At 40.7% G+C, this 25,580-nt stretch overlaps 1 protein-coding gene across 1 annotated transcript in view; it reads right to left on the reverse strand.

The window, feature by feature from the left end:
* Positions 1–23,133: 23,133 nt before the first annotated feature.
* LOC306979360 (interferon-induced protein 44-like) overlaps positions 23,134–25,580 on the reverse strand; it is a gene marked incomplete at its 3' end in the record, with an annotated part of 91,108 nt that continues 88,661 nt past the window's right edge. The window contains exon 8 of the mRNA XM_079578264.1: positions 23,134–23,307. Coding sequence (XP_079434390.1) covers positions 23,134–23,307 — 174 coding nt within the window. The remainder of the gene's footprint in view (positions 23,308–25,580) is intronic.

Consider the following 25,580-nt stretch of genomic DNA (forward strand, 5'->3'; position numbering starts at 1 on the left):
TGGCCATTCCAGTGAACTACATATTCCCAGTGATAAACAACTATGAAGGAGAGCAGAGGGAATACGTGGACACCCTCTTTCTGACCACAATAAGAAACCTGATGAATTATGGAGATGACTTTCTTGATGAGTGTGATTTTGGCTGCAGTTCTCGTTGAAAACTAAAACCCGAATCAACTCTACTAATCATTTATACACTATGTTGGAAGGAGCCTTTGTAGATTTGAGTTTTGAATCTTCTCATTTTATGTAGCCTTACTTAGTTGTGCTCAAATAAACTTGCTTTTCCTGTACACTGAAAAAAGTGAAACACTGCTGTTGTTGATTCAATATGTTCTTTGCTATTGGCTTAAATAAAGAAAATCAAATTGGTTAGTCCAATTAAAACCATATAGATTGAACATTGTGTTTTGATACATTTTTGTATGTACATCTAATGGTCTATTGCAAATTGACAGTTATTTATAAAAGTTAATTGATCTAATGAACAATCGTTCGTCGAGCCATCGAACACAGGGGGCAGCACTAACAACCGCAGCACTTGACTCTACCAATTAACGCTGAAGAAGATGACACACCACGTGTTCCAGATTTCAAATGTGGCCAAGACCTTTTCACTCAAGATCTGGCCAGACCCACTGTTGGAACTTTACAGCGAGAAAAGGTAAGTTAAAAGCATATTTAGACTTGTAAACTTAATACATGTGTCCTGTATGTATGCACAGAGGCGTCAACTAGAATTTTAATTTTAATTGAACATGTTTTGGCACTGAAACTGAATAAATTGATTGTGCATCAAATCTCTAAAATATTGTAGGCTATGAGTATTAGGTTGAACGTTTTATTTTTGACCAATTGCACCCTTATGATTTAGATATTACACTAACTTAGGAGGGTTAAGCGCAGCCGCCATTTTGTGTCGTGACATCGCCTGGACTTTGAAATGCAACTCGCATAAAATAAATACTATCTACCTTTACTGTGCTTTAAGCTGACATGAATATTATTCCTTAACGTGTTTTGCAAGCGCTTAAACCAGTGATGTGACGTTCACGAACGAATCGAGTCTTTGTTCGTCTCTTCACTGAGAACGACGGGAGCCGAGCGGAGCCAAGTCCCTGTAGAGAACATGAACTCTTTTTCTTTATTATTCCTCTTCGCGCTTAAGTTGTGCATGATTATTTTGCGAAACAAGTGTGACTGCTGGAGTGGGGCGGAGAGAGGAGTGGCACAGGGACAGACCGGGACGTGAGCGCGGCCTGCGGGGAAAGGGTTTTAGAGCACGGCTCTGGGGAAACAGTGAGTGAGCGCGGCCGAACGTTCCCAGCACCAGCTCTCCCGGGCCATGGGAGAGGAAAGGTGCGCGGGGTCGGTGATTGAGGAGGCGGCTACAGGCGCCCCGACACGAAACGTCTTCCACCTGTTCGCTCAGCTCCACTCCGCTCTTGGTCGCCTCCAAACGGCAGCGACATCACCGCGCCCACTGCCTCCTCCGCCCCGGTCACCTCCACCGCTGCTGCTGCCCCACAGGGAGCTCAGAGTGAGCAGCATGAAGCAACGAGTTTGAGAAATAAAAGTCCTAATGAAATAATAAACAACTGTTTAGGGGCAGACGAGCCCCTAAACGAGGAGATCGCGTTGAAACACTATTATATGACCTGTAATTACAATTAAAGGACAGAAAATGTTTGACCCAACTTCCAAAAGTGACTGTCATAAAGTCATAAAAAGTCATTTGTAAAATAATTTGTTCAAAAAGCTGAACCAAGCAAATGTAAATAATGTTCAGCTGTTCTTTATTGTGTACTTTTTGTAATTTTAGCATGAATATGCGTTGCACTTTTTTTCTTAACTTATTTATTAAATTCACAAGACTATATGCATTTTAGTCTGTTAAATTTGCTGAAAAAATGACAGACCATTTACAGTTAAGTAATGTATTTTTCTGTGTCTCATCTGCACAGGAGCCGTCCCCGACACCAGTACTAGGACAAGGACACCTGTTTGCTGGTCATCTCCATTTGAGGAGGTAGGTCTATGCATTATTTGAAAGGCATAATGTTATGCAACCTTATTGTACCAGCACATTTTCAAGAATATATCTATATATTTAAATTACTACAATGTCTGTACATACTTGTTTACAGTTAAATCATTATTTTACAGGCTTCCATGAGCGGTACACTGGATGCAGGTACACACCATGTGTACTGAAGTTAGTGATGCTGTTCCAGTGGACGCGCATTTAAGGAACATCAGGTATGACTGGGCTTGAAAATAACCATGTCTTTGTAGTGCTTGTGCTCTTACTGTAAAATCTCTTATTATATTAGGTATGGTATTAACAACCGCCAATTTTACATAATTTACAAAACTTAACTGTTCAGATTTGAGCAACATCAATGCTATTAATCATTTCTCTATTTGATCGGTTCTTTATTGGTTCTCTGGGTTCCTGATGGCCTACATAACATGTGCATCTTGTAGTTTTACATTTGATCAGAGCCAATAAATGGATCTTTTTTGACAAGTGTGCAAGCTTACAATTAGCTCTATTCACACAAGTGACACATGACTTCAGACTGGACTCTCTGGGAGGCACTGCTCTTCCTCTCCCATTATTTCCCTATGGAGGATTAAAAGTGTCTCATCCAAATAAATGAATAGTTCTAGATTACATGGCAGGCTGTAAGTTACTGACAGTCAGTGACATAAACATCATACTAGATGTAAAGGCTTCACTGAAGGACACGTCAGTGTTCCATCGTGGTAGATGTTTTTGTCCTCAAGCTAAGGGCTCACTTTTTTCTTCAGTCAAGAATTTACATCCAATATAATGTTTTAACATGTACCTTCAACTGTTCATGGGTAATTCACTGTCCATGGAATCTAGAGCTTTTCATTAATTTGGACGAGACACTGCTAATCCCCGACAAAGAAATAACGGGAGAGGAAGAGCAGCGACTCTCGGAGAATCTAGTCAGAAGTCCCTCATATAGAGCCAATCATGTACTATAATGCATTTGAAATAAATCTGCAAATAAGCCTTTGGATGTTATGTACATAACATCGGCCACTGAGTTGGCAATGTTTTCTTGAACTGTCCCTGTCAAAGAAACAAATAAATGAATAAGGGTATTGAACAAATATTAGAAAATGAACTGAAAGCTGAAGATATTAGAGTTGCAGGAGAAATATGGTTTTATTTTACCTAAAAACTAAAATTAGTTCTCTTGTAGTGCTGTGCAATACCTGAAATTTTGCTAAAGATCAATATCATGTAAATACTGGAGCCAGTCCTTTTGTCGAAAGTTGGTGTATATATGCTTCTTTATATTTTAATTAAGAAATACCATAGGAATGTATCATTTTCTAACTTTACTTTACAAAATGGGGGAAATCAGGCTTTTTCATAGAAAGAGAAGATGAACGACATTTCAAATATTGTAAGATTCTGGTTTGTGTTTAACATGAAGTGCACATTTATTACTGATTTGGGTATTTTGAGAGCGGACATACTTACTTACATACTTTCTCAGAGCTCACCTTTAATACATGTATTTTCAGTTTTATCTACAGCTGCAGTAATGTTATTTACAAAACCCTCATACTGTAATTACAAAGTTAAAATACCAGTGGCTCATTCAGACTCTGTTTAACTTGGTTAAGGCTTAGTTTAGCCGGGTTTAGACCCAACCATGAAAATCATTGCATTATTTGTCAATTCTAATATGTGTTATTCCCCTCATGTTTTGCAGATTCAGCAAGATTTCCGTGTGGAGGAAGAGCCGATGGCAGTCGTCGTAACACCCATCGTGAAGATTGTGACAGATCTGCATTCAATGGTTCAAGACTTTGCAATTCGGACTCATAACGCCTCAACATGAAGTACCCAAAGAAATGTGAACGCACAGTTGAATTCATCCTGAAGGTACTCATGGGACTGGATAACAAGAAATGAACACGGATCACAGGGAGACTGATGCAGTGATTAGTATGCTGTACCTTGGCTGCACAGTTGTTGTTTTTTTGAAAATTCTTGTTCATCCAGTTTTGCTGTGCAAGTGTTTGAAAATGCATAACAATGTGGCTAAATACATTATACTACAGTTTTAACACTTTTTCTCAAAATGTTTAACCAGCTTTTGAACCTTGAATTGAAAAATTAGAAAGTATGAAATGTTTGTGTACCTACATTACTCATATTACAAAATATTGCAATTTGCATTTGTACATACAATGTCTTTGGCAATAAAAAAGTAAATTAATCCAAATGTGTTTTAATGAAATTAATCAATTTAAATGAAATCAATAAATGGCATTGATTAAGCCATTAAAAGTACATTGGTTCAATGAAAAAATTTAAATTGGCTCATATCTGCTAATGAAGAGTTTTAAATTGACTCAATTAACCTTTGAACATTCAAGTCAGGAACATTTTTTTGTTGAACCAATTTAAAATGTTCACAGTTACAGATGAAACATTTATAGTTGGACTAATGAATATATATCATTATGAACAACTAGTAAAATGCAGATGTAAATGATTTCTAAACAATTTGCAGATTAAGCCAATGTTTTATTTTTCTCAGTGTAGCTTGAGTTGGCTGATACACAGTGATTACAGTGATTCCTATTGTAATGATATTATTCTCATCTGCTGTCAGCGCATTTTCTTGTTTAAATATGTATTATTGTAATACAATAGATGGTGATAAACAATGCTGAATGATGGTAAAAAAAAATCTTGATTTTTCTTGTTTTGTTCTATTGTTTGACTTATGACTGGAAGAGGTGTAGAGTTCCCTCTTTGTGTTTTGTGAAAAGATATTTTCATGAAGAGAGAGTTTGATACAAGGAGATATTTTAGAAATGGCCAACCTCCGATTGTGTTGGTGCATGTAGCAGGTGTCCTCCACGAGATTAATAATTAATAATACCTAAATAATAAAAATAAATCAATATGAAAATCTTCCATATACATATATGTATGATATACATACACATTTTTAAGCAGCGCTCCTTTTGACAACATTGTAGCAAGTAAAGACTGTACCATACGACATATATACAGTGGTGTGCAAAAGTTTAGGCACCCCTGCAAACTTTCATGATTTTCCTTTATAAATCATTGGGTGTCTGGATTAGAAATTTCAGTTTAATAAATCATGTAGGAGACAAACACCATGATCTTTGAGAAATGAAATAAAGTTTGTATGATTTATGGAAAGTGTGCAAGAATTATTTACACAAATTTAGGCATGTACATAAACTAAGGCACCACAAAAGAGTCAGGTTTGATGGTTTCTGAGCATGGACAGCCCACTTTAAGTCACACCACAAATGTTCAAAATATTCAGGTCTGGGGACTGAGATGTCCATTCCAGAATGTTGTCCTTGTTCCTGCGTGAATGCCTTAGTAGATTTTGAGCAGTGTTTATGGTTGTTGACTATTGGAAAGATCCAGCCCCGGCACAATTTCAACTTCCAGAATCTGCTGATATTGAGTGGAATCCATGCGACCCTGAACTTGAACAACATTCCCAGTCCTTGCACTGGCCACACAGCCCCACAGCATGATGGAACCACTACCACATTTTACTGTAGGGTTGCAAGTGTTTTTCTTGGAATACTGTGTTCTTTTTCCACCCCTTGTTTTGCCCAAATAACTCTATTTCAGTTTCATCAGTGCACAGCTATGGAGGACCGATAATAAATATAGTAATAAATAAATAAATATTTAAATAAATAAGTAGATCCAATTTGCAAAGAAATGCATGCATTTATTAAAATAAGTGCATTTATTTATTTCTGTATTTATTTCTGTATGTTCATTATGGGAGGTATTCTGCAAAATCGACTTTTTCAAGCTTTCCATCATGTTATTCTGTCACTCCCTCATTAAAAACATGCCTGAAGTGTTGCCTTGGCACATTCATGTATTTTTGAGTAATCTGTAAAAACTCTGATGGCGGCCATTTTAGGGATAGGTTTGCCTGAGTCCTCCTAGGAACGCCCCCACCTCCTGGAGACGCCTCCGAGCTTTGGTCACCAGCCGAGTAACCAACCACTGCTCCTCAGCAGAACCCCCTCCCCACTGATGCCACAGACAGCGTGTGGAGGGGGCGTGTCGGAAAGGGTCAGAGGTTCTTAAAGAGACAGAGGCCTATTTCAAGACATTCACTACAGCCATTTTGAGAGAGACATTTCATACAAGACAGTTATTCTAATTTACTGCATTTACAGACCAACAGAAGGTTTGTCATCATTGTAGTGTGATATAGACTGGTGCCATGTGATTGAAAAAAGCAGAATACCCCCTCTTTAATGTTTGCAAATACATTTCCAGGAAGGATCACTCATTCATACACCAATGTACACAGACACTGGGGGCAAGGGAGGTGAAGTGTCTTGCCCAAGGACAAGTGCCCCTGCAGGAGTCGAACCGCTGGACACAAGATGACCCGCTCTATCTGTGCCACTGTCACTAGACTGAAGCAGAGCTCATGTTTGGCAGTGTGAAATCAGTCTTTGTGCATGAAGAAAGATTAACCAATGAGCTTACAGCAGCGGCCTCAAGACCCACCCCATGATTTGCATACATTAAGAGAAATACAGAAATAAATAAATGAACACAAAATAAATAAATACATAAATGAATAAATATATAAATAAATAAATTCACTTATTATAATAAATGCATGCATTTCTTTCTTTATTTTATTTTTTTATATATTAATTATTAATATAACATTTGTAAGAGAGAAAAAAGCATGAGAAGAAGCTACAATAAAGTGTTCATGAGGCCTGCAGCCTAGGGAGTAAAATAGAGATGATGTGGTAGGTCTTTGGAGCTGGTCTGTGGGTTGACTGTGACTGTTCTCACCATCCTGCGCCTCTGCTTATCTGAAAGTTTTCTTGGTCCACTACCCAGATGGCAGATGGCACAGACTGGCAGCCTTGCTTCTGTCAGTCTACCCCAGGGACAGCATTGGGTACAATGGTAACTTACCACCTCTGAGTATTTTGTGAATGTGTGGTGCTTTGAGAAATTTGTAAAGCGCAATATCACCGTAAGCCATTATTTCACCCTGAGCCGGACACAGTCCCAGAAAGAGACTATTGTTTTTGCGTGGTTTCTTATTCAACAACAATTGCATTTTTGACCCCAAAAAAAATGAAAACTGGCAAATTGTTGTCAATGTTGATCCCTATGTAATTCAGGACACACATTTTTTGGCGTAGGTTAATACCATTCAGTACAGTGAAAGGGGGACATCAAAATGTTTATGTCAATAAATCTTTGTACGGCTGCTTTATTCTCTGAGTCTATCCAGGTTGAAATGCTAGTTCTTGTTTACTGGACTCAGTTCTAATAGCAAAAGAATAGCAGTTATTTAATTCCCTGCCCTTGCCTTTTCGACAAACTACATTTACAGTTTATAATAAATAATAAAGCACTTGCTAACTTATCAGAGTCAAAACAACTGCTTGAGGTCATCTCAGTTTTGCTTTGATAAGTCTTTTGTTATCCCTCTTATTAACTGATAATATTAATTAATTCAGCCATTGTCTAACATTTTAGATTTTTTTTTTTCACGTTATATGCATAATGACTATGGTGATGACCATCATTTATCAGCTAATCTCTCTGACATGGCTGTCGTGTTCTGTATGTGCAAGCAAAGCATAAGTCAGAAGCTTGTTCAGATTTAGTTCAATCCTGATGACATTATGATCATGTCAGAGGAAAATGCAGCAAAAGAAACTAAATAATAATCAGTCACCTGATGCTGGCATTTCTAGATTCAGGTTGAGATGTACCCAACACATAGGTAAATTAAGGTTGCAGAAAGTTGGGAGACATCTGACCACTCCCTCACACATTAAATCATTATAATACACGAATCACACAGGTGATATACAGAGGGCGCAGGCCTTTGCTATATTGTGGGCATGTTGACCTTTAACATTTGAAATTGCACATATTTTATTAGGGCCCTAGATCTGATGTGAATGAAAAAACACTGCATAACTAAAAGTGCACCAATGACTCTGCAGCTGATTCACATTTGGCTGTGGTTCTCATTTCGAACATGAGCAAACACTTATAATATGGCCATATTAAAAAGAAATTGTAGAAAAGAAATGTATTATGGCCAAATAGTTCAGGATGAATGATGTGTGTGAGTGAATGTATGGTGGTGTCAGAGGGTCCATTGGCGCAGACGAGTCGCGACAGCGCTTCTGACAGTCTCCCCCAGGGGAACTGAAGCTACAAACGTAGTTTGCCACCACTGAGTATGGAGTGAATGTACAACTGTCTCATGTAAAGCGCTTTGTGACTATGTCGGTGCTATTTACATGAAGATATTCTTCTTCTTCTAGGAGGAGGCCCAGACCCAGGACATGCTGGTGGGACTATGTCTCAGAGCTGAGGTCCCCCCAGAACAGCTGGAGGACGTGAAGTTTTGGCATCTCCGCTGAGACTGCTGCCTCTGTGACCCGGCCCCGGATAAAGCGGAAGACAATGGATGGATGGATTAAGGTTAAGGTATACTGGCTGTTAGTGATACACTGGTCAACCAACGGGGCCCATGGATTCTGTCGGGTCGGGTACCTCAAAATTACTGCCAACTTTGGGTGTGGGTGGGTCGGGTCACAAAGCACACTTTTTTTTTGTCCTTATATTCTTGGTTTACAACATACAGTGGATTCTTATTCATAAAGGCCACACAAAGTCAGCTGTATTTTGTTTGAATGTTTAGTTTTATGGGGTAAACTATGTTATGTTTAGACCTGGCCTATCGCTTCTGTATGACTTTGATCACTGCTACAAATGCGTCACAATAGCACATAATGACACGCACATGTGATGAAAGTAATGCATCAACAAGAAGCAAGGTCAAACTAAAATCAAAGACACAGCATCTAACTAACCTGAGGAGGGAAACTTCTTAGCGTCATGTGAAGCTGCTCCACTTTAGTCCAAACTCCATTTACTTGACAGAAAGACTCGTCCATGACGTGGTGGAAGTAAAGCCTCATGATAGTTTCTGCTCCTTGTTTCCTGATAAGTCCATTTGTGATTTCAAAGGTTCCTCAGCGGTGCAGTAGCAAAACAAAGCATTAAGTGCTAATTCTCCTGTGAACTCGGCGTCACGTGACGCGCTCCCGTTTGAGTGACAGCAGCTGCAGTGTGACTCATGCAGCACTTTTTTAATGTGTGCGGGCTGGGTTGGCAAACTGACAGGCTTTTCTCCAGGTCGGGTGGGTCGGGTTTAACTTACAGCAGGTCGGGTTGGTGCGGGTCACACAAAAAAAAAGCAGACCCGCGCATCTCTACTAGCTATTGAGTGTTTTTCCACTTAGCTATTCTGCTTGGCCTCAGAATAACTAAGTCCTCTGCTTAGTGCTAGAGGTGGACTGCATGGGGATACCAGGAGGCCGCTGTGAGGGGATGATTGGTGTTGCTTGGAGGGCCTATGGGCACAGATGTGTGCCAGGTTTTTATAGAAAAGCTGATGCAAATGTATTACCTTATTCTTCTTCTTTATTAGGATCTCCATTAGCTCCCACAAGTGGTTGCTAGTCTTTCTGGGGTCCTGACACAATAAAAAATTACAAAACAATTAAAATAGAATACATGAATGTTACACATTTCATATAATCATACAGCCTTATAGGACACATATAAAACACGGTGACTATGCTCACATGTACTGAGCTAATTGACCTTTTACTGTCAGCTTGAAGTGTGGTTTACTTTTAGTGTTTCTAATATTAAAAGGAAACGAGTTCCAGGCGTTTGCTCCTCTGTACAGAACAGTTCTTTTCATTGCGTTACTTTTGGGTCTGGGAACAACCAAAGAGTTTGTCGTCACTTGGCGAGTCACAAATCTGTGACCAAACCCGCTGAAGAAGAGTTTGTTAAACAAAAAACTGTGCTGTTTGTCCATCACAACTTTGTGCATGAACATGAGGAGACTGGCCTGTAGTTCGGCCTCTTGTGCATCTCACAGACATTAGTGTGGAAAGGACAGTGAAGCACAACTCGAGCTGCTCTGTTCTGAGAAAAGTTTCTGAAGATGCTTTTGTGTAGCATTGGACCACACTATGGGGCAGTGATGTAGGTGAGACAATACTATGCTTTGGACAACAGTTTTCAGAACAGGAGTTGGGCAGTAATAAGCAGAACATTTCTTTGCCATAGCTATACCTTTACCCATCATACAAACAATATGATTAATTTGATCTGACCAAGACAATGACTGATCCAGTCTGACACCCAACAGCCTTACTTTTGAGACCTGCTCCACTAGTGCTTCCCCTAGTAACAGATGAAGAGCATTGGCGTCTGATTGATCACTTTTTGTTAAATACAATACATTTAGTTTTAGACGTGTTAAGTACCAATTTATTCGTATTGACCCACTTCACTGCCTGGTTGAGCTCATGCTGTAAGGTGCTGTTCAGCTCAGATATTGTGGGTGACGAGGAAAACAGAGTGGCGTCATCAGCGTACATTATAATACTGGCCTTATTAACTGTAAATGGAAAGTCATTTATGAATATAGAAAATAACAGTGGGCCCATACAGCTCCCTTGAGGCAAACCGCATGATGTCATTGTGGTATCTGACAAACTTCCATTAAAAACACCTGTTGCACACAATCGGAAAAGTAAGAGATGATCCATTTAAGAGCTGTTTGAGAAAAAACATAAGATTTGAGTTTGTCAATTAAACTACAATGGTCAATGACATCAGAGGCTGCTGTGAAGTCCAGTAATACAGCTCCCCCTGATTTCTTTTCATCAAAAGCTGTTAACCATTCGTCTGTGCTAGAGCAGTGTTTGTGGTCCGGTCTGTGCGCATGCTGAGCTGTTGTAAGGAGCTCATTTGCACCAGTGAATGCAGAGTTTCCATCTTTAGGTAGGGGAATAACTTTTGATTGTTTCCAAAGGTCTGGGAATGTTCCGCTGGAGATCGATTGATTAAAAATGTGATGAATTGGTTTGATAAGCATACTGGAAGCAACTTTAATTATTTTTCCATCCAGGTTATCGACGCCAGGTGACGTGTCCTCTGTGAGACTATGTAGCATCTCTTCAACTGTCTTGTGATCCACTGTCTCCAGATTGAAGTGGCATGGTTTACCAAGCATCAAATCATTGATAATTTTGCAACAATTGTCTGTTGAGTTCATCTGGGACCTCAGAATATTTACTTTGTTTATGAAGAAATTATTAAAATAGTTGGTAACATCTGCTGGGCTGGTGATAAATCTCCCCTCACATTCCACAAACCTAGGAGTCGACTTCTTCTTTTTACACATCAGAACATTCAGGGTCTTCCACAGTTTTTTACTGTCGCTGGCAGCTTCACAGATTCTCTGTTTGAAGAAATCTCTCTTACTTCAAACAGAGACGTTTGAAGTAAGAGAGTCCACATGTATTTAAATGAAATGACTGAGTTCAAATCAAAATAACATTGAAAGCAGATCAGGGAGAGTGGCCAACACTGTGTGGCTCATTCATCAACTTTGGATGGAAAGTTTCCAAATCAACAGGCTCAAAGTCCTCTTATTATGTTTGTCCTTTCTGTTTCAAAGTTTGAACTTTCTGTTTCACACTCAGCACAAGTCTATCTTTATAGTTTACCTTTATACAGAGAGATAGGACCATAATCAGGACACACACACCCTTTAAAAAATATATCTACATCAAATAAATCTGTGTTTATGGACAAACTAATCTTTGAACAAAGGGCTAAGGTCGTTATTGACATCTTTCACATCTGTCACGCTCTGAGACGCTCTCACCTGACCCTTTAACAGGTGTTTATTCCTTATGTATGAAAAGTGCTTTAAGTAAAGCTGATGTATTGTGTGCACCTCATGTCAGAATCATATCGTGTTCAGTGACTACAGGGATAAACGTCTGATAAGCAGCTCCAAACTCAGACCAGAAAAGGCCTGGACCAGGTCTGAGAGACCTGTGTGTGAACAAAACTCCGATACTTTGATATAAAGTTAACAGATGCATGAATGTGGTGCTGTCAGTCTGCCCCAAGGCAGCTGAGGCTACATGTGGAACTGACCTCCACTGAGTCGAGTGGATGAATAATGATGAAGCACTTTCTGTGAATATTGCTTAATAACCTTAACCTATAACTCCACAATTTGAGGAACACAGACTTATATTTGCATTAAAATAATATAGTAGTAAAGCTTTAAATAATCAATATGGTAGGATTCATCAGCAGGCGATCATATATGAAGGATGAAGAATGTAATATCTTTAACAAAGAAACAACTCATAGTTTCTATATTTCATGTTATTGTGAGATTTGCATTCATACATTATATCTACAGGCCATGACCCCTCTATAATGACAATGCAGGTTGAGCAGACAGAAAGTTTCGAAAGCAGGTTTAAAAGTCCCTGATAAAGTGTGAACTTTATGTTTCAAATCTAGATCAGCGTTTTCTTTTATGATACAGTTTGAATAAGATACTTTGAACTTTGCTTTTCTCTGTTATACAACCACACAACGACTCTCATCGACCTGTTCAGTTTCATGAGGACATGATCTAAGGCTAAGGTCTTTGAAAACATCTGGAACTACCATAAACACAGTCGCCTTTATTTGGCTCTTCTACAGATTCTCTTTTTGGACCCTCTTTCCATGTTGCATGAGGGTATTTCTCAAACATGAAGAAGACCAGCCAGTGAAATGTCTTAAACTGTTTATTTTAGGTGACAAAAGTGAAAGTTAACACAGACCAAAGGTGACCCCTGGTGGTGATCATTGGAACTGTATAACCTTTGTGAATCTGTAGTATTTGTCTTCACTTCATTATCATGACGTTTGCCTGGACACTACACTTGGGCATTCGATGGCTTTGTTGTTTCATTGTTTTCATGTTTGGTGCAGCTGTGAGGAAACTCCTGTTACACTGGAATGAACGAAACAATAAATTAACAGTAAACGCCTAAACAGTGATTATCTTTATTGTTCAGTCGATGGAAACATTTCGAGAAATGGTGCCAAACTCATCATTGATGGGAAATCACAGAGGGATACCAGGAGGCCGCTGTGAGGGGGTGGTTGGTGGTGCTTGGAGTGTCTGTGGGAGGTTTTATAGAAAAGCTGATACTTATGTATTACGGTTCACATGTATTTAAATAAAATGACTGAGTTCAAATCAAAATAACATTGAAAGCAGATCAGGGAGAGTGGCCAACACTGTGAGGCTTATTCATCAACTTTGGATGGAAAGTTTCCAAATCAACAGGCTCAAAGTCCTCTTATTATGTTTGTCCTTTCTGTTTCAAAGTTTGTCCTTTCTGTTTCACACTCAGCACAAGTCTATCTTTATAGTTTACCTTTATACAGAGAGATAGGACCATAATCAGGACACACACACCCTTTAAAAATATATCTACATCAAATAAATCTGTGTTTATGGACAAACTAATCTTTGAATAAAGGGCTAAGGTCGTTATTGACATCTTTCACATCTGTCACGCTCTGAGACGCTCTCACCTGACCCTTTAACAGGTGTTCAGCAGGCGATCATATATGAAGGATGAAGAATGTAATATCTTTACTTCAGTTCAGTTTATTTATTATCCATATACAGTAAAAACATTTACATATTCGTTCTAGGAATAATGCATATTCATAAATGGGACACCCTTGAAGCAACAGTTAGCTTATATTTTTTAACAAAGAAACAACTCATAGTTTCTATATTTCACGTTATTGTGAGATTTGTATTCATGAATTATATTTGTAACCAAAAACACTGACTGATGCAAAGTGAGATTTCTATAACATGAAGACCAACCTATGTCTGGTCTGTTTTAGGTGATGAAAGTGAAACGTGCTTCTCCGTTACTTAACACAGACCAAAGGTGACCCCTGGTGGTGATCATTAGAACTGTATTACCTTTGTGAATCTGTAGTATTTGTCTTCACTTCATTATCATGACGTTTGCCTGGACACTACACTTGGGCATTCGATGGCTTTGTTGTTTCATTGTTGTCATGTTTGGTGCAGCTGGTTCAGGTCACGCGCCCTCTGACCTCTCACTTCCGCCCCTGGTCTCCGGGCCATCCGGTTCGAGCGCTCCGTCATGTCTGCGCAGGTAACGTCAACCCGCGTTTTAATGCTATATTAGTCCTAATTCTCTAGGACTAATTTAGTCACGAGAATGTCTCTCGTGTGTCGAGAGAGCTGCGCTAACGTGGTGCTAGGCTAGTATTACAGCGGCTGAGGGACCGAACACACCGAGCAGCCCAAACAAAGCTGACGGACGGCTTTCAGATTTTACCGATCTACTTTGGATGTAGACTTATTGATGTGGGCTGTGACTCAGTGTCCCCAGCAGAGAATGTGTTGTGAGGTATAGAGACGTGACTATTATAGATCATAAAGCTTTATTTTGTTTTTCTTCCACAGTAAAATGCACAAAACATGTCACAAAAAACAAAATCTTCAAAATAATAATTATTGTGCAGGAACACTGCGTCCTTGTGAAATAGGGTTCAGTTTGTCATTGTCATTGAAGAGAACACAATGATCAGGGTCATGTTTACCTAAAGCAGGGGTGTCCAAAGTATGGCCCGGGAGCCAAATGTGACCCTCAGACCAATTTTTGGTGGCCCTCGGCCTTCTTGCTGAATTGGTGCACAACATCAGAGGTGGTCCTTTTGATTTGGAAATGTGATCATTCTACACAATAACCTAATATTGTATTGGGAGACAGAGCTGGTATGAAGGTTTTAAGCATAAATAAAGGTACGGGGCACAATTTAAACCTCTGCTAGTCAAGGTTTCACGGTACTAGCCACCGATCTGTGGCCCTTCACCCTGAGGAGGCTTCAAAATGCGGCCCCTGTGAAAAAAGTTTGGACACCCCTGACCTAAAGGCTTGGGTCTGAAACACTGTGAACCCAAAACACACATTTCTGATGTATAAGGAGCCACAAGTCATTTCAGCTACTATACTTTGTAAATGCAAGGATTTAACCAATGTAACACCTACACTAAACCACAACTAAACAATGGTTCTTTAGTCAAGAATATATTAAAGTCTTACTCATTTAGTTGAAGATTTTAATATACAGCTCATATTTTGGTGCATGTTTACTCTATTGTCTTTCTTTCTTGATACTGTGCTGGCTTTTACAATCATACAATTTCCCTTTTTTTTGTATGTGTGTTAAGCATATTAGTTCATATTACAAAGCCATGTAAATCAGCATACGCGGCTGACGTGATGCGTGCCTGCGATGTTGTACTGAGCATGCGCAATAAACGGTCAGTGAAGTTCTCAGGCCAAGGCAACGATGGCGGTGTGTGATTTTCCTCCCGTAAAAGCTAGCTACTAGATAACCACTTTGGTGACTGCACTCACGGTAGACTGCTGCAGAAATGGCTAACGCTACAGACAGAATGAAACAGCTCAGAGACTTCGAAGCGTCCACAGTTTTTTGCTACAAAAGCTTCCAAGTGTTACGAGGCTTCACTGTCAAAAAGGAGATGGAAAAGAATGGGAAAAAGTGACGACAATACAATGAAAAAGATCAGTTTTGTAGGTCTTAGCTTTCAAATGAGGCGTTACACCGGCCTATAGGCTGTAAGCTCCAGTCGGGAAGCTTTTAGATTTGGGTAAAGCCGAACCAGAGAAAATCCACTCGGTTAAGGCGAGGGTTAAGAGGTTAAACTTATTTAGTCCATGGGCCCATTTTAGTGCTGTTTCTGATCCTGTAATGTGTCTTGATCATCCAGGTCAATTTCAAAAGTTAAAGTCTCAAAGTGAAGATGATGAGGACAGTCAGGAAGGAGGGGAAGGAGCCTGTATGCTAACTATCATGGCTGCTTTAGCATAGGGACCTCTGGTGGTTCCTCACCAGCGATGGGGAGGAGCTACCAATCCCTAGGACATACAGTAGGTGCTAATATATGAGGAATTTGGATGGACCCATTGAGTGTGCTGTTGTGTGGTTTCCAGGCCACCAGGGGGCAGCAGAGGAGAAGAGACTAGTTTAATGATATTGGATGGTTTGGAAATAACTCTCAGGCTCATGTAATTCACACATTCACAGATTAATATGAAATATATATATACTTACTTTTAACTAAGCACGGACACAAGAGCAATAACACTGTCCAATGTTTCACCTCTGAACCCCCTCCTTAACTCTTTAGTTCAGCTTTACCCAAATCCATAAGCCTCTAGGCCAGAGTAACACCTCTTTGGAAACCTTTTTGTCTTTTCCCTTTTTTTCTCCATCTTATTGTTGTCGCTGTTTTGACTCTTTTTCAAGAAGCTTTTAGATTTGGGTGAAGCCAAACTGGAGAAAGTGAACTCGGTTCCGGTGGGGGTTAAATCCTTTTTCATTTTATTATTGTGTTCTCATTGTAGATTGATTTGTAATGTCATTTTCGCTTTATAAAGATTTAAAATGTTATAACCTGTGAGTGTTTTATGAGTTACTTACGCTGTGGAAAGGTGACATCACTCACTAAGACACTAAATGATGTTTATAACTGTGTATTAAGATCTTTTAGAGCAAAACAAATTGCAAGTAGCACTGGGGAGATTATACCAGTGTTTGTTGATCTTTTCTCTGGTAAAGACTCGTTATTGCAATACTAGGCGACGAAATATCCACATCACAAAAAGCTAAACTATACAGAGCCGTGGGAAGATATTTTAGATAGGGGGCGCTGAGGGACAAAATTTACCCCAAAATACTTCTTCTGTGCATAAATCCTTTTTATTAGCCTCTTAACTCCCGCCTGAACCAAGAGCATTTTCTCCAGTTCAGCTTTACCCAAATCCTGTAGGCCAGTTTAACACCTCATTTGAAAGACCTACAAAACTAAATGGATCTTTTTCCTCATGTCAGATTTGTTTTCATCACTTTTTTTACTGGGCAGTCGTCTCATTTTTGTCAAATTTTCGTGGCTTTTTTGTAGGGCTGCACGATATATCGAAAAAACATCGCCATCGCGATATTGGCACATGCGATATCCATATCGAAAAGATGCACGATAATTTCAAATAATTTAATGTCTAAATCATGCATATTCTTATATAGATACAGACGGCATCTCGTCATAGAAGGGGGCGTGGCTTCGCCGAGGGGGAAAATAGAATCTTTTAGGGAAACACTATTTTCCCACTTTTTAGACATTTTCTGGTGGAATATCAACTTATTTATCACATAAATAAAGTCAGGTGTAAATCGGGTCCATATGGATTTTTTTTTTTTTACACATTGTTCAGTAGAAGTGAAAAAACGGCAGTTGTAGCTCGCGCTAGCTAACCGTTAGCATTAGCCCGATGCTAACATGTAGCATCAAGTTAGCATTCTCCGTTTTTTTGTATGTATTTATGGGCTGTTGAACCACTTTGCTCCTCCCCATGTCTTTGTATCTTTATTTAGTAGAAACTATGTTCATAATTCAGCGTTTGTTGCGTTAGTTTTTGAATAATTAGAGAAAGTTTAGATTTTGTCAAAATTGTTTTCCCCCTTAACTGTTTTCAAACACGACCATATATGGGCGATTCCTGAGAAGCCGTCTGTATCTATACGCACGTTGACCAATCCGCTGCGACCTTAAATGGGTTCTCAGTTGCTGCCTCGCTATTGCCCAGAACAAGCACATGCGCGGCGGAGGACGTGCAATCAGAAAAACAAGCATGGCGGGTGACGAAGAGAATGAGGACGAACGCGGAGAGCAACTTATTCCAAAAAGACATTGTACCTCGAGAATATGGGACTACTTCGGTTTTAGTGCACAAGACGAGGGGGAACACAACTAATCTCCACAGCCACTTGCAACACAATCACAAGGAACTTTACGCTGTGTATAAAAACGCCACAGCCAACTCCGGTAAAGTCATTGAAACGAAAGGCAAACCCGCAAACAAACATTAGCGACAGTTTCGCTTCTGTCACTCCTTATGCGAAAACATCGAAGCGACACAAAGCATTAACTGCAGCCATTCCGCGATACATAGCCAAATGCACACTCTCCGTTAACGTGGTGTGTAAAGAGGGCTTTTTAGAAATGGCAAAGGAGTTCGACAGGCGATATCAAGTGCCATAGAACCTATTTCTTAGGCAAGACTTTTAAGATCAACGCTAGTATAAATGTTTGTACCTTACTAGATTTGAAAATAATTGAGTTGTGATCTTAATTGCAATGTTTTTTTAATAGATTTTCTCTAGCGATTCCTGCAGATACCATTTTTAGGTGAAAGAATATAATATCACAATAATTGTAATACTAGACACCCATGTCGCATATCGCACTAATTTCCAATATCGTGCAGCCCTACTTTTTTGTCACTTTTCCGTCAAATTATTCTCATTTTTTTGTTAAATTCTTATCACTTTTTCGTCCATTTTTTCTCACTTTTTTGTACATTTTTTCTCACTTTTTCGTCAAATTATTTGCATTTTTTTGTTCGATTCAGGTGGGAGTTAAGGGGTTAATATTGCCTGCAGTTCACAAACTATCCACCAGGGGGTGCTGCAGCGCCCTCAGCACCCTGGGTTCCCATGGCCTTGAAACTATATCACTCACTGAGGTCGAACGGGATTTAAACGAGCTAAACGAGCTATCAGACAGCTACAGAACATCCAGAACGCTGCTGCTCGAGTCCTGACAAAAACCAGGAAATACGACCATATTAGTCCAGTGCTCCGGTCTCTGCACTGGCTTCCTGTCACTCAGAGAATAGACTTTAAAACAGCTCTGCTCGTGTACAAGTCTTTTCATGGTTTAGCACCAAAGTACATCTCTGACATGTTACAGCCGTATGAACCATCTCGGGCCCTGAGAACTTCAGGGAGGGGCCTCCTGGTGGTTCCCAGGGTCAATAATAAACACGGTGAGGCTGCGTTTCAGTTTCATGCAGCTAAAATCTGGAACAGTCTTCACGAGGATGTGAGACAGGCCTCAACTCTGACAATGTTCAAATCCAGGCTGAAAACAGTTCTTTTTACCGATGCATATGACTGAAAGTATTTATCTGCACTCTCGCCTTTTACTGTAATTGATTAATTTTATGTTGATGTCCAGAGGAGAAGGAGCGACAAAAACAGAGGTTAGGCAACTTTGTGTGAACGAGCAAGAAAAATAGTGCTCAAGACCGAGCAAAATAGTGCTCAAGACAGAGTGAATCTAAACAAGACTTAAAAATGCATATGACTGAAAGTATTTTATCTGCACTCTTGCCTTTTACTGTAATTGATTAATTTTATGTTGATGTTTTTATTGATTCTATTTGTTTTCTTGTATTTATGCAACTGTGAAGCACTTTGAATTGCCTTGTGTATGAATTGTGCTCTACAAATAAACTTGCCTTGGCTTGCCTTGCCATTTGCTTTGTTGTCATTGTAGCGTACAATGAAATAGTGTTCACGTGCTAGTCCTGAGCCGCTGCGACTGAGCCGCTGTCACTGTGGGTCAAACTGACCGGCATAACCTCAGAGGTCGGGGAAACTGTCGCACTTACAACCTTACACAAAAAACACAGGGACTGTGAGTGCACAAGTTTAGTTTCACTTAGGATTGAGTGCTTTTTGTCTTGTTTTGGTCCTGTCCTGATGTTGCATTTTTAGGCCTTTTTCCCAACTGGTTCAGTCAAATATCACAATATCTTATCACAATATTCATTCCCTTTTCTTATTACAAATACTGATCTTTGCATCTGCATTTTCCCCCCGTTAGAGCCTAAATACCCAAGTACATGTATCGCTGGCTACGTTTACATGACAAGAACAATCAGAGAACTGGAGAAATCAGATAACCCAATAACCAGAGTTTATATATGTTTATATTCACTTCCAAAACGCTGTGTTTTTCCTGAGCCAGAGCAGTTTGGATTGTTAGAGCGACTGAAGTGCCTCCCCCTCAGTCAGACCCTCCTGCAGAACCAGGAGCTGATACAAAGTGACTGCACCTCCATATTTGGATTCTGAGTCTGAGGAGACGGCTGGTTTACAAACTCAAACTATTCTTTTTCTTCCTTATTGTAGTAGCATTGAAGTCAGCAAAGTTAAACACAAACTACGCTTTAACTTTGACTAAAATCTTCTGAGGCAAGAGCCCGCGAGACACTTCAGTAACTATTTCAAACTTGGACTCAAACCCCGAACTATGAGAATGGAGCAATATTCTGCATTTTTTTTTTAAATTTTGTTTAACCTTTTATTTAACCAGGAAAGTCCCACTGAGATTAAAAACCTCTTTTTCAAGGGAGTCCTGGACAAGAGGCAGCAAAAAAACATTGTGCAGCAGCTCTAACCACTCGACTATCGGTTGCACACTGTACTTTCACTGTCTTTGAATCTTTGGGACATTAGTTTGGCCTTTATAGAGGTGTGAAAGATCAGAAAGAAATCATTTACATCTTTATCAGATTATTCAGTTTGTCTCTTCAATAATGTTAGACCTCCATCATGATCAGATTTCTGGTCTCCATGTAAACGACGCCACTCACCAGCCATTCATAATTATTACACAGAAGAACTGGGATTGTTAGAAAAGTGTTTGGAGTTTGGTTTGGGCAAAATATAATCAGGTACAGAGCCTTTAGAAAAAGAATCAACATAAGGAAACTGACACAATAGTAGTATAGCAGTAGTAGTACAGTCCATTTCTGCTGGATTTCCACTTAATGTTAATGTAAATCCAAGTTCAGGCCAAACCATTATGTCTCAGGTGAGGCGGCGACAAACGTCCTTGAACAGTCAGAGGGAAACAGAAAGTAATATTGTGTTGTTTGATGTTTGAAGTTAATCTCATCCTGTTTTGATGCAGTTTCGTGCCAGGACGTGAGTTTGCGGCATCAGAAAACCCCGGTTAGACCAGGTTGTTGCTGCAGAAGCGTTCTGAGAAGGTGCAGAGAACAGGACGTGGTCAGAGAAACTGTGAAAGTCAACGTTCAGCTTTAACCAAGAGCTCAGCCTCTGGCACCTGCTGCACCCACGCTAAACCACAGCCGCCATAACTGCAGCCTAACAACCAAACACACACAATTACAAACAAAATGCAAACTCCGATTATCACAGGGTTTCTGTGGGGCATTAAAAAACATTAAAAGTCATTAAAAAGCATTCTTTCCTTAGAGACGGAACCCATCGGTCAACTAGTATTACTGCAGACATTCGTCAAAAACACAAAAAACAAAACTCATTCAGCTGCAGTTTTGGCTCAAATTTGACACAATTTTTTGCTGTATTCAATTTGGTTTTGAATATTAACATTTCAGGAACAATGCGGTTTTCGTCCTGGTCGTGGCACACTGGACCAGCTCTATACCCTCCGTCGGGTGCTCGAGGGTTCGTGGGAGTTCGCCCAACCAGTCCACATGTGTTTTGTGGATCTGGAGAAAGCGTTCGACCGTGTCCCTCGTGGTGCCCTGTGGGGGGTGCTCCGGGAGTATGGGGTCCGGGGCCCTCTGCTAAGGGCTGTCCGTTCCCTGTATGACGCAGCAGGAGCTTGGTTTGCATTGCCGGCAGTAAGTCAGACCTGTTCCCGGTGCGTGTTGGTCTCCGCCAGGGCTGCCCTTTGTCACCGGTTCTATTCATTTCCTTTATGGACGGAATTTCTAGGCGCAGCCAGGGGCCGGAGGGCGTCCGGTTTGGGAGCCTCAGGATCTCATCTCTGCTGTTTGTGGATGATGTTGTTCTGTTGGCTTCAACAAACCAGGACCTTCAGCTGCTCTGGGGCGGTCTGCAGCCGAGTGTGTAGCGGCCGGGATGAGGATCAGCACCTCCAAATCTGAGGCCATGGTTCTCCTTCCCCTCTACAGGTCGGTGGGGAGTCCTTACCTCAAGTGGAGGAGTTCAAGTATCTCGGGGTCTTGTTCACGAGTGAGGGACGGATGGAGCGTGAGATGGACAGACGGATCGGTGCGGCGTCAGCAGTGATGCGGTCGCTGTATCGGTCTGTCGTGGTGAAGAGGGAGCTGAGTCGGGGCAAAGCTCTCGATTTACCGATCGATCTACGTTCCCGCCCTCACCTATGGTCATGAGATTTGGGTAATGACCGAAAGGACAAGATCGCGAATACAAGCGGCCGAAATGAGTTTCCTTCGCAGGGTGGCTGGGCGCACCCTCCGAGATCGGGTGAGGAGCTCAGTTACCCGGGAGGAGCTCGGAGTAGAGTCGCTGCTCCTTCACGTCGAAAGGAGCAGCTGAGGTGGCTCGGGCATCTGTTCCGGATGCCTCCTGGTCGCCTCCCGCGGGAGGTGTTCCAGGCATGTCCTAGTGGGAGGAGGCCTCGTCGAAGACCCAGGACACGCTGGTGGGACTATGTCTCCGAGCTGGCCTGGTGTCGCCTCGGGGTCCCCCCAGAACAGCTGGAGGAGGTGTGTGTGGACCGGTAAGTTTGGGCATCTCTGCTGAGACGCTGCCCCCGCGACCCGGCCCCGGATAAAGCGGAAGAAAATGAATCGATGGATATTAATATTTCCCATAATTATTCTAAGTGAATGTATACAAATCTAACCAAATTAAATCTGCCAATATGTTTTGCATTTGGGGCATTACATAATATTTAAGCATTAAAATAACATTAAACAACATTACATTTGCCATCTAGAACCTGTATAATGGTGGCTATTCTTTGAAATAACAAATGACACTAAAGACAGTTCCAGAGATGACACATTTTGCTTTTGTTTAATATTAAAGGAACAGGCCAGCGTTTTTCCATACTGAGATATGTTCTTACCTGAGTTTAGACGAGTTTCCATGATTTAAATGCGGTTACGTGAGCCTTTACACGACCCACAAAATTAAACATGTCAATTTTTTAAACGGTTAAAAAGGGGAACTATATTGTAAGGCGTAATAACACCTGAGGAGCACTTCGACGTCCGCGCAGTAAAGTCAAAGTGAGGCATGATAAGATGATAATGACCAGATGTATTAGATTATAAATATGACCACACTGTTTGGGTTTTAACAGTTAGTTAGGGCTATGTTTTGTGTCATTTCTACGAGCTTTACAGCTTAAATGATTTGTATTTGTTGTAATGTAACATAATTTGCATACAGGAGATCAGAATCCCATTAAATTCTCTCATCTCTGATGATCACTCATGCAGTTTCTTGATGACAAAGTCGTTTCCATAAACTTTCATGTGATCTAAAGCTGTCAGGAGCAGCTCATCCATGTCGCCATCTCCCTCTGTGTTTCCATGGCTGTAGTTTTTCACAGGAAACATGTGGTTCAGAGAGATTCCCACCGACGCACTAAACTCACTCATCTGTAGAGAAGCACAGAAAAACATCAGGATCTGGTCAGGAGCAGATATGGAGAAAGTTTTTCTCTGGAAAAAGCCTCACCTTTTTGTGCAGGTATTTGCTTTTGTAGACGTTCTTTAAATCCTTCATTTCTTTGCAAGAAAGGTCGATTTTTGTCACAATGGCCATTTCAGGGATATCTGTAGATCATCAGACACAAGGACAGGTCAAAATATATACTTCAGGAGCAATGTACGAGTGATACATCTGTAAACATCTGTAGTCTCTTACTCAGATTTCTGGCTGTTTTTCTGATCTGGTTGATCTTTTCCACAATGGTCTCGTGAATGTATGGGGTATCGGCAGGGAGGACACAGACCAAAACATGAAACTGATCCTCCAGAGTGGGCTCCTTTCTGTAGTAGGGATCGTTTTTTGTCAGAGCAGAATCTTTGTCGAACTGTGGAACAACAGTTGGAAGAGGTAAACTCAGGGTTAAGTTCAATCTTGTGCTGAGAGACACTCGTACCTTATGGAGACACTCGTACCTTATAGAGACACTTGTACCTTATAGAGACACTCGTACCTTATAGAGACACTCGTACCTTATAGAGACACTCGTACCTTATAGAGACACTTGTACCTTATAGAGACACTCGTACCTTATAGAGACACTCGTACCTTATAGAGACACTCGTACCTTATAGAGACACTCGTACCTTATAGAGACACTCGTACCTTATAGAGACGCTCGTACCTTATAGAGACGCTCGTACCTTATAGAGACACTCGTACCTTATAGACACACTCGTACCTTATAGAGACACTCGTACCTTATAGAGACACTCGTACCTTATAGAGACACTCGTACCTTATAGAGACACTCGTACCTTATAGAGACGCTCGTACCTTATAGAGACACTCGTACCTTATAGACACACTCGTACCTTATAGAGACACTCGTACCTTATAGAGACACTCGTACCTTATAGAGACGCTCGTACCTTATAGAGACACTCGTACCTTATAGAGACGCTCGTACCTTATAGAGACACATGTACCTTATAGAGACACTCGTACCTTATAGACACACTCGTACCTTATAGAGACACTCGTACCTTATAGACACACTCGTACCTTATAGAGACACTCGTACCTTATAGAGACGCTCGTACCTTATAGAGACGCTCGTACCTTATAGAGACACTCGTACCTTATAGAGACACTCGTACCTTATAGAGACACTCATACCTTATAGAGACACTCGTACCTTATAGAGACACTCGTACCTTATAGAGACGCTCGTACCTTATAGAGACGCTCGTACCTTATAGAGACACTCGTACCTTATAGAGACACTCGTACCTTATAGAGACACTCGTACCTTATAGAGACACTCGTACCTTATAGACACACTCGTACCTTATAGAGACGCTCGTACCTTATAGAGACGCTCGTACCTTATAGAGACACTCGTACCTTATAGAGACGCTCGTACCTTATAGAGACACTCGTACCTTATAGAGACGCTCGTACCTTATAGACACACTCGTACCTTATAGAGACACTCGTACCTTATAGAGACGCTCGTACCTTATAGAGACACTCGTACCTTATAGAGACGCTCGTACCTTATTGAGACACTCGTACCTTATAGAGACACTCGTACCTTATAGAGACACTCGTACCTTATTGAGACGCTCGTACCTTATAGAGACACTCGTACCTTATAGAGACGCTCGTACCTTATAGACACACTCGTACCTTATAGAGACACTCGTACCTTATAGACACACTCGTACCTTATAGAGACACTCGTACCTTATAGAGACGCTCGTACCTTATAGAGACGCTCGTACCTTATAGAGACACTCGTACCTTATAGAGACACTCGTACCTTATAGAGACACTCGTACCTTATAGAGACACTCGTACCTTATAGACACACTCGTACCTTATAGAGACGCTCGTACCTTATAGAGACGCTCGTACCTTATAGAGACGCTCGTACCTTATAGAGACGCTCGTACCTTATAGAGACACTTGTACCTTATAGAGACGCTCGTACCTTATAGAGACACTCGTACCTTATAGACACACTCGTACCTTATAGAGACGCTCGTACCTTATAGAGACGCTCGTACCTTATAGAGACGCTCGTACCTTATAGAGACACTCGTACCTTATAGAGACACTCGTACCTTATAGAGACACTCGTACCTTATAGAGACACTCGTACCTTATAGAGACGCTCGTACCTTATAGAGACGCTCGTACCTTATAGAGACACTTGTAC

Source organism: Gobius niger, assembly GCF_951799975.1.
Source record: "Gobius niger genome assembly, chromosome: 1".
NCBI lineage: Eukaryota > Metazoa > Chordata > Actinopteri > Gobiiformes > Gobiidae > Gobius > Gobius niger.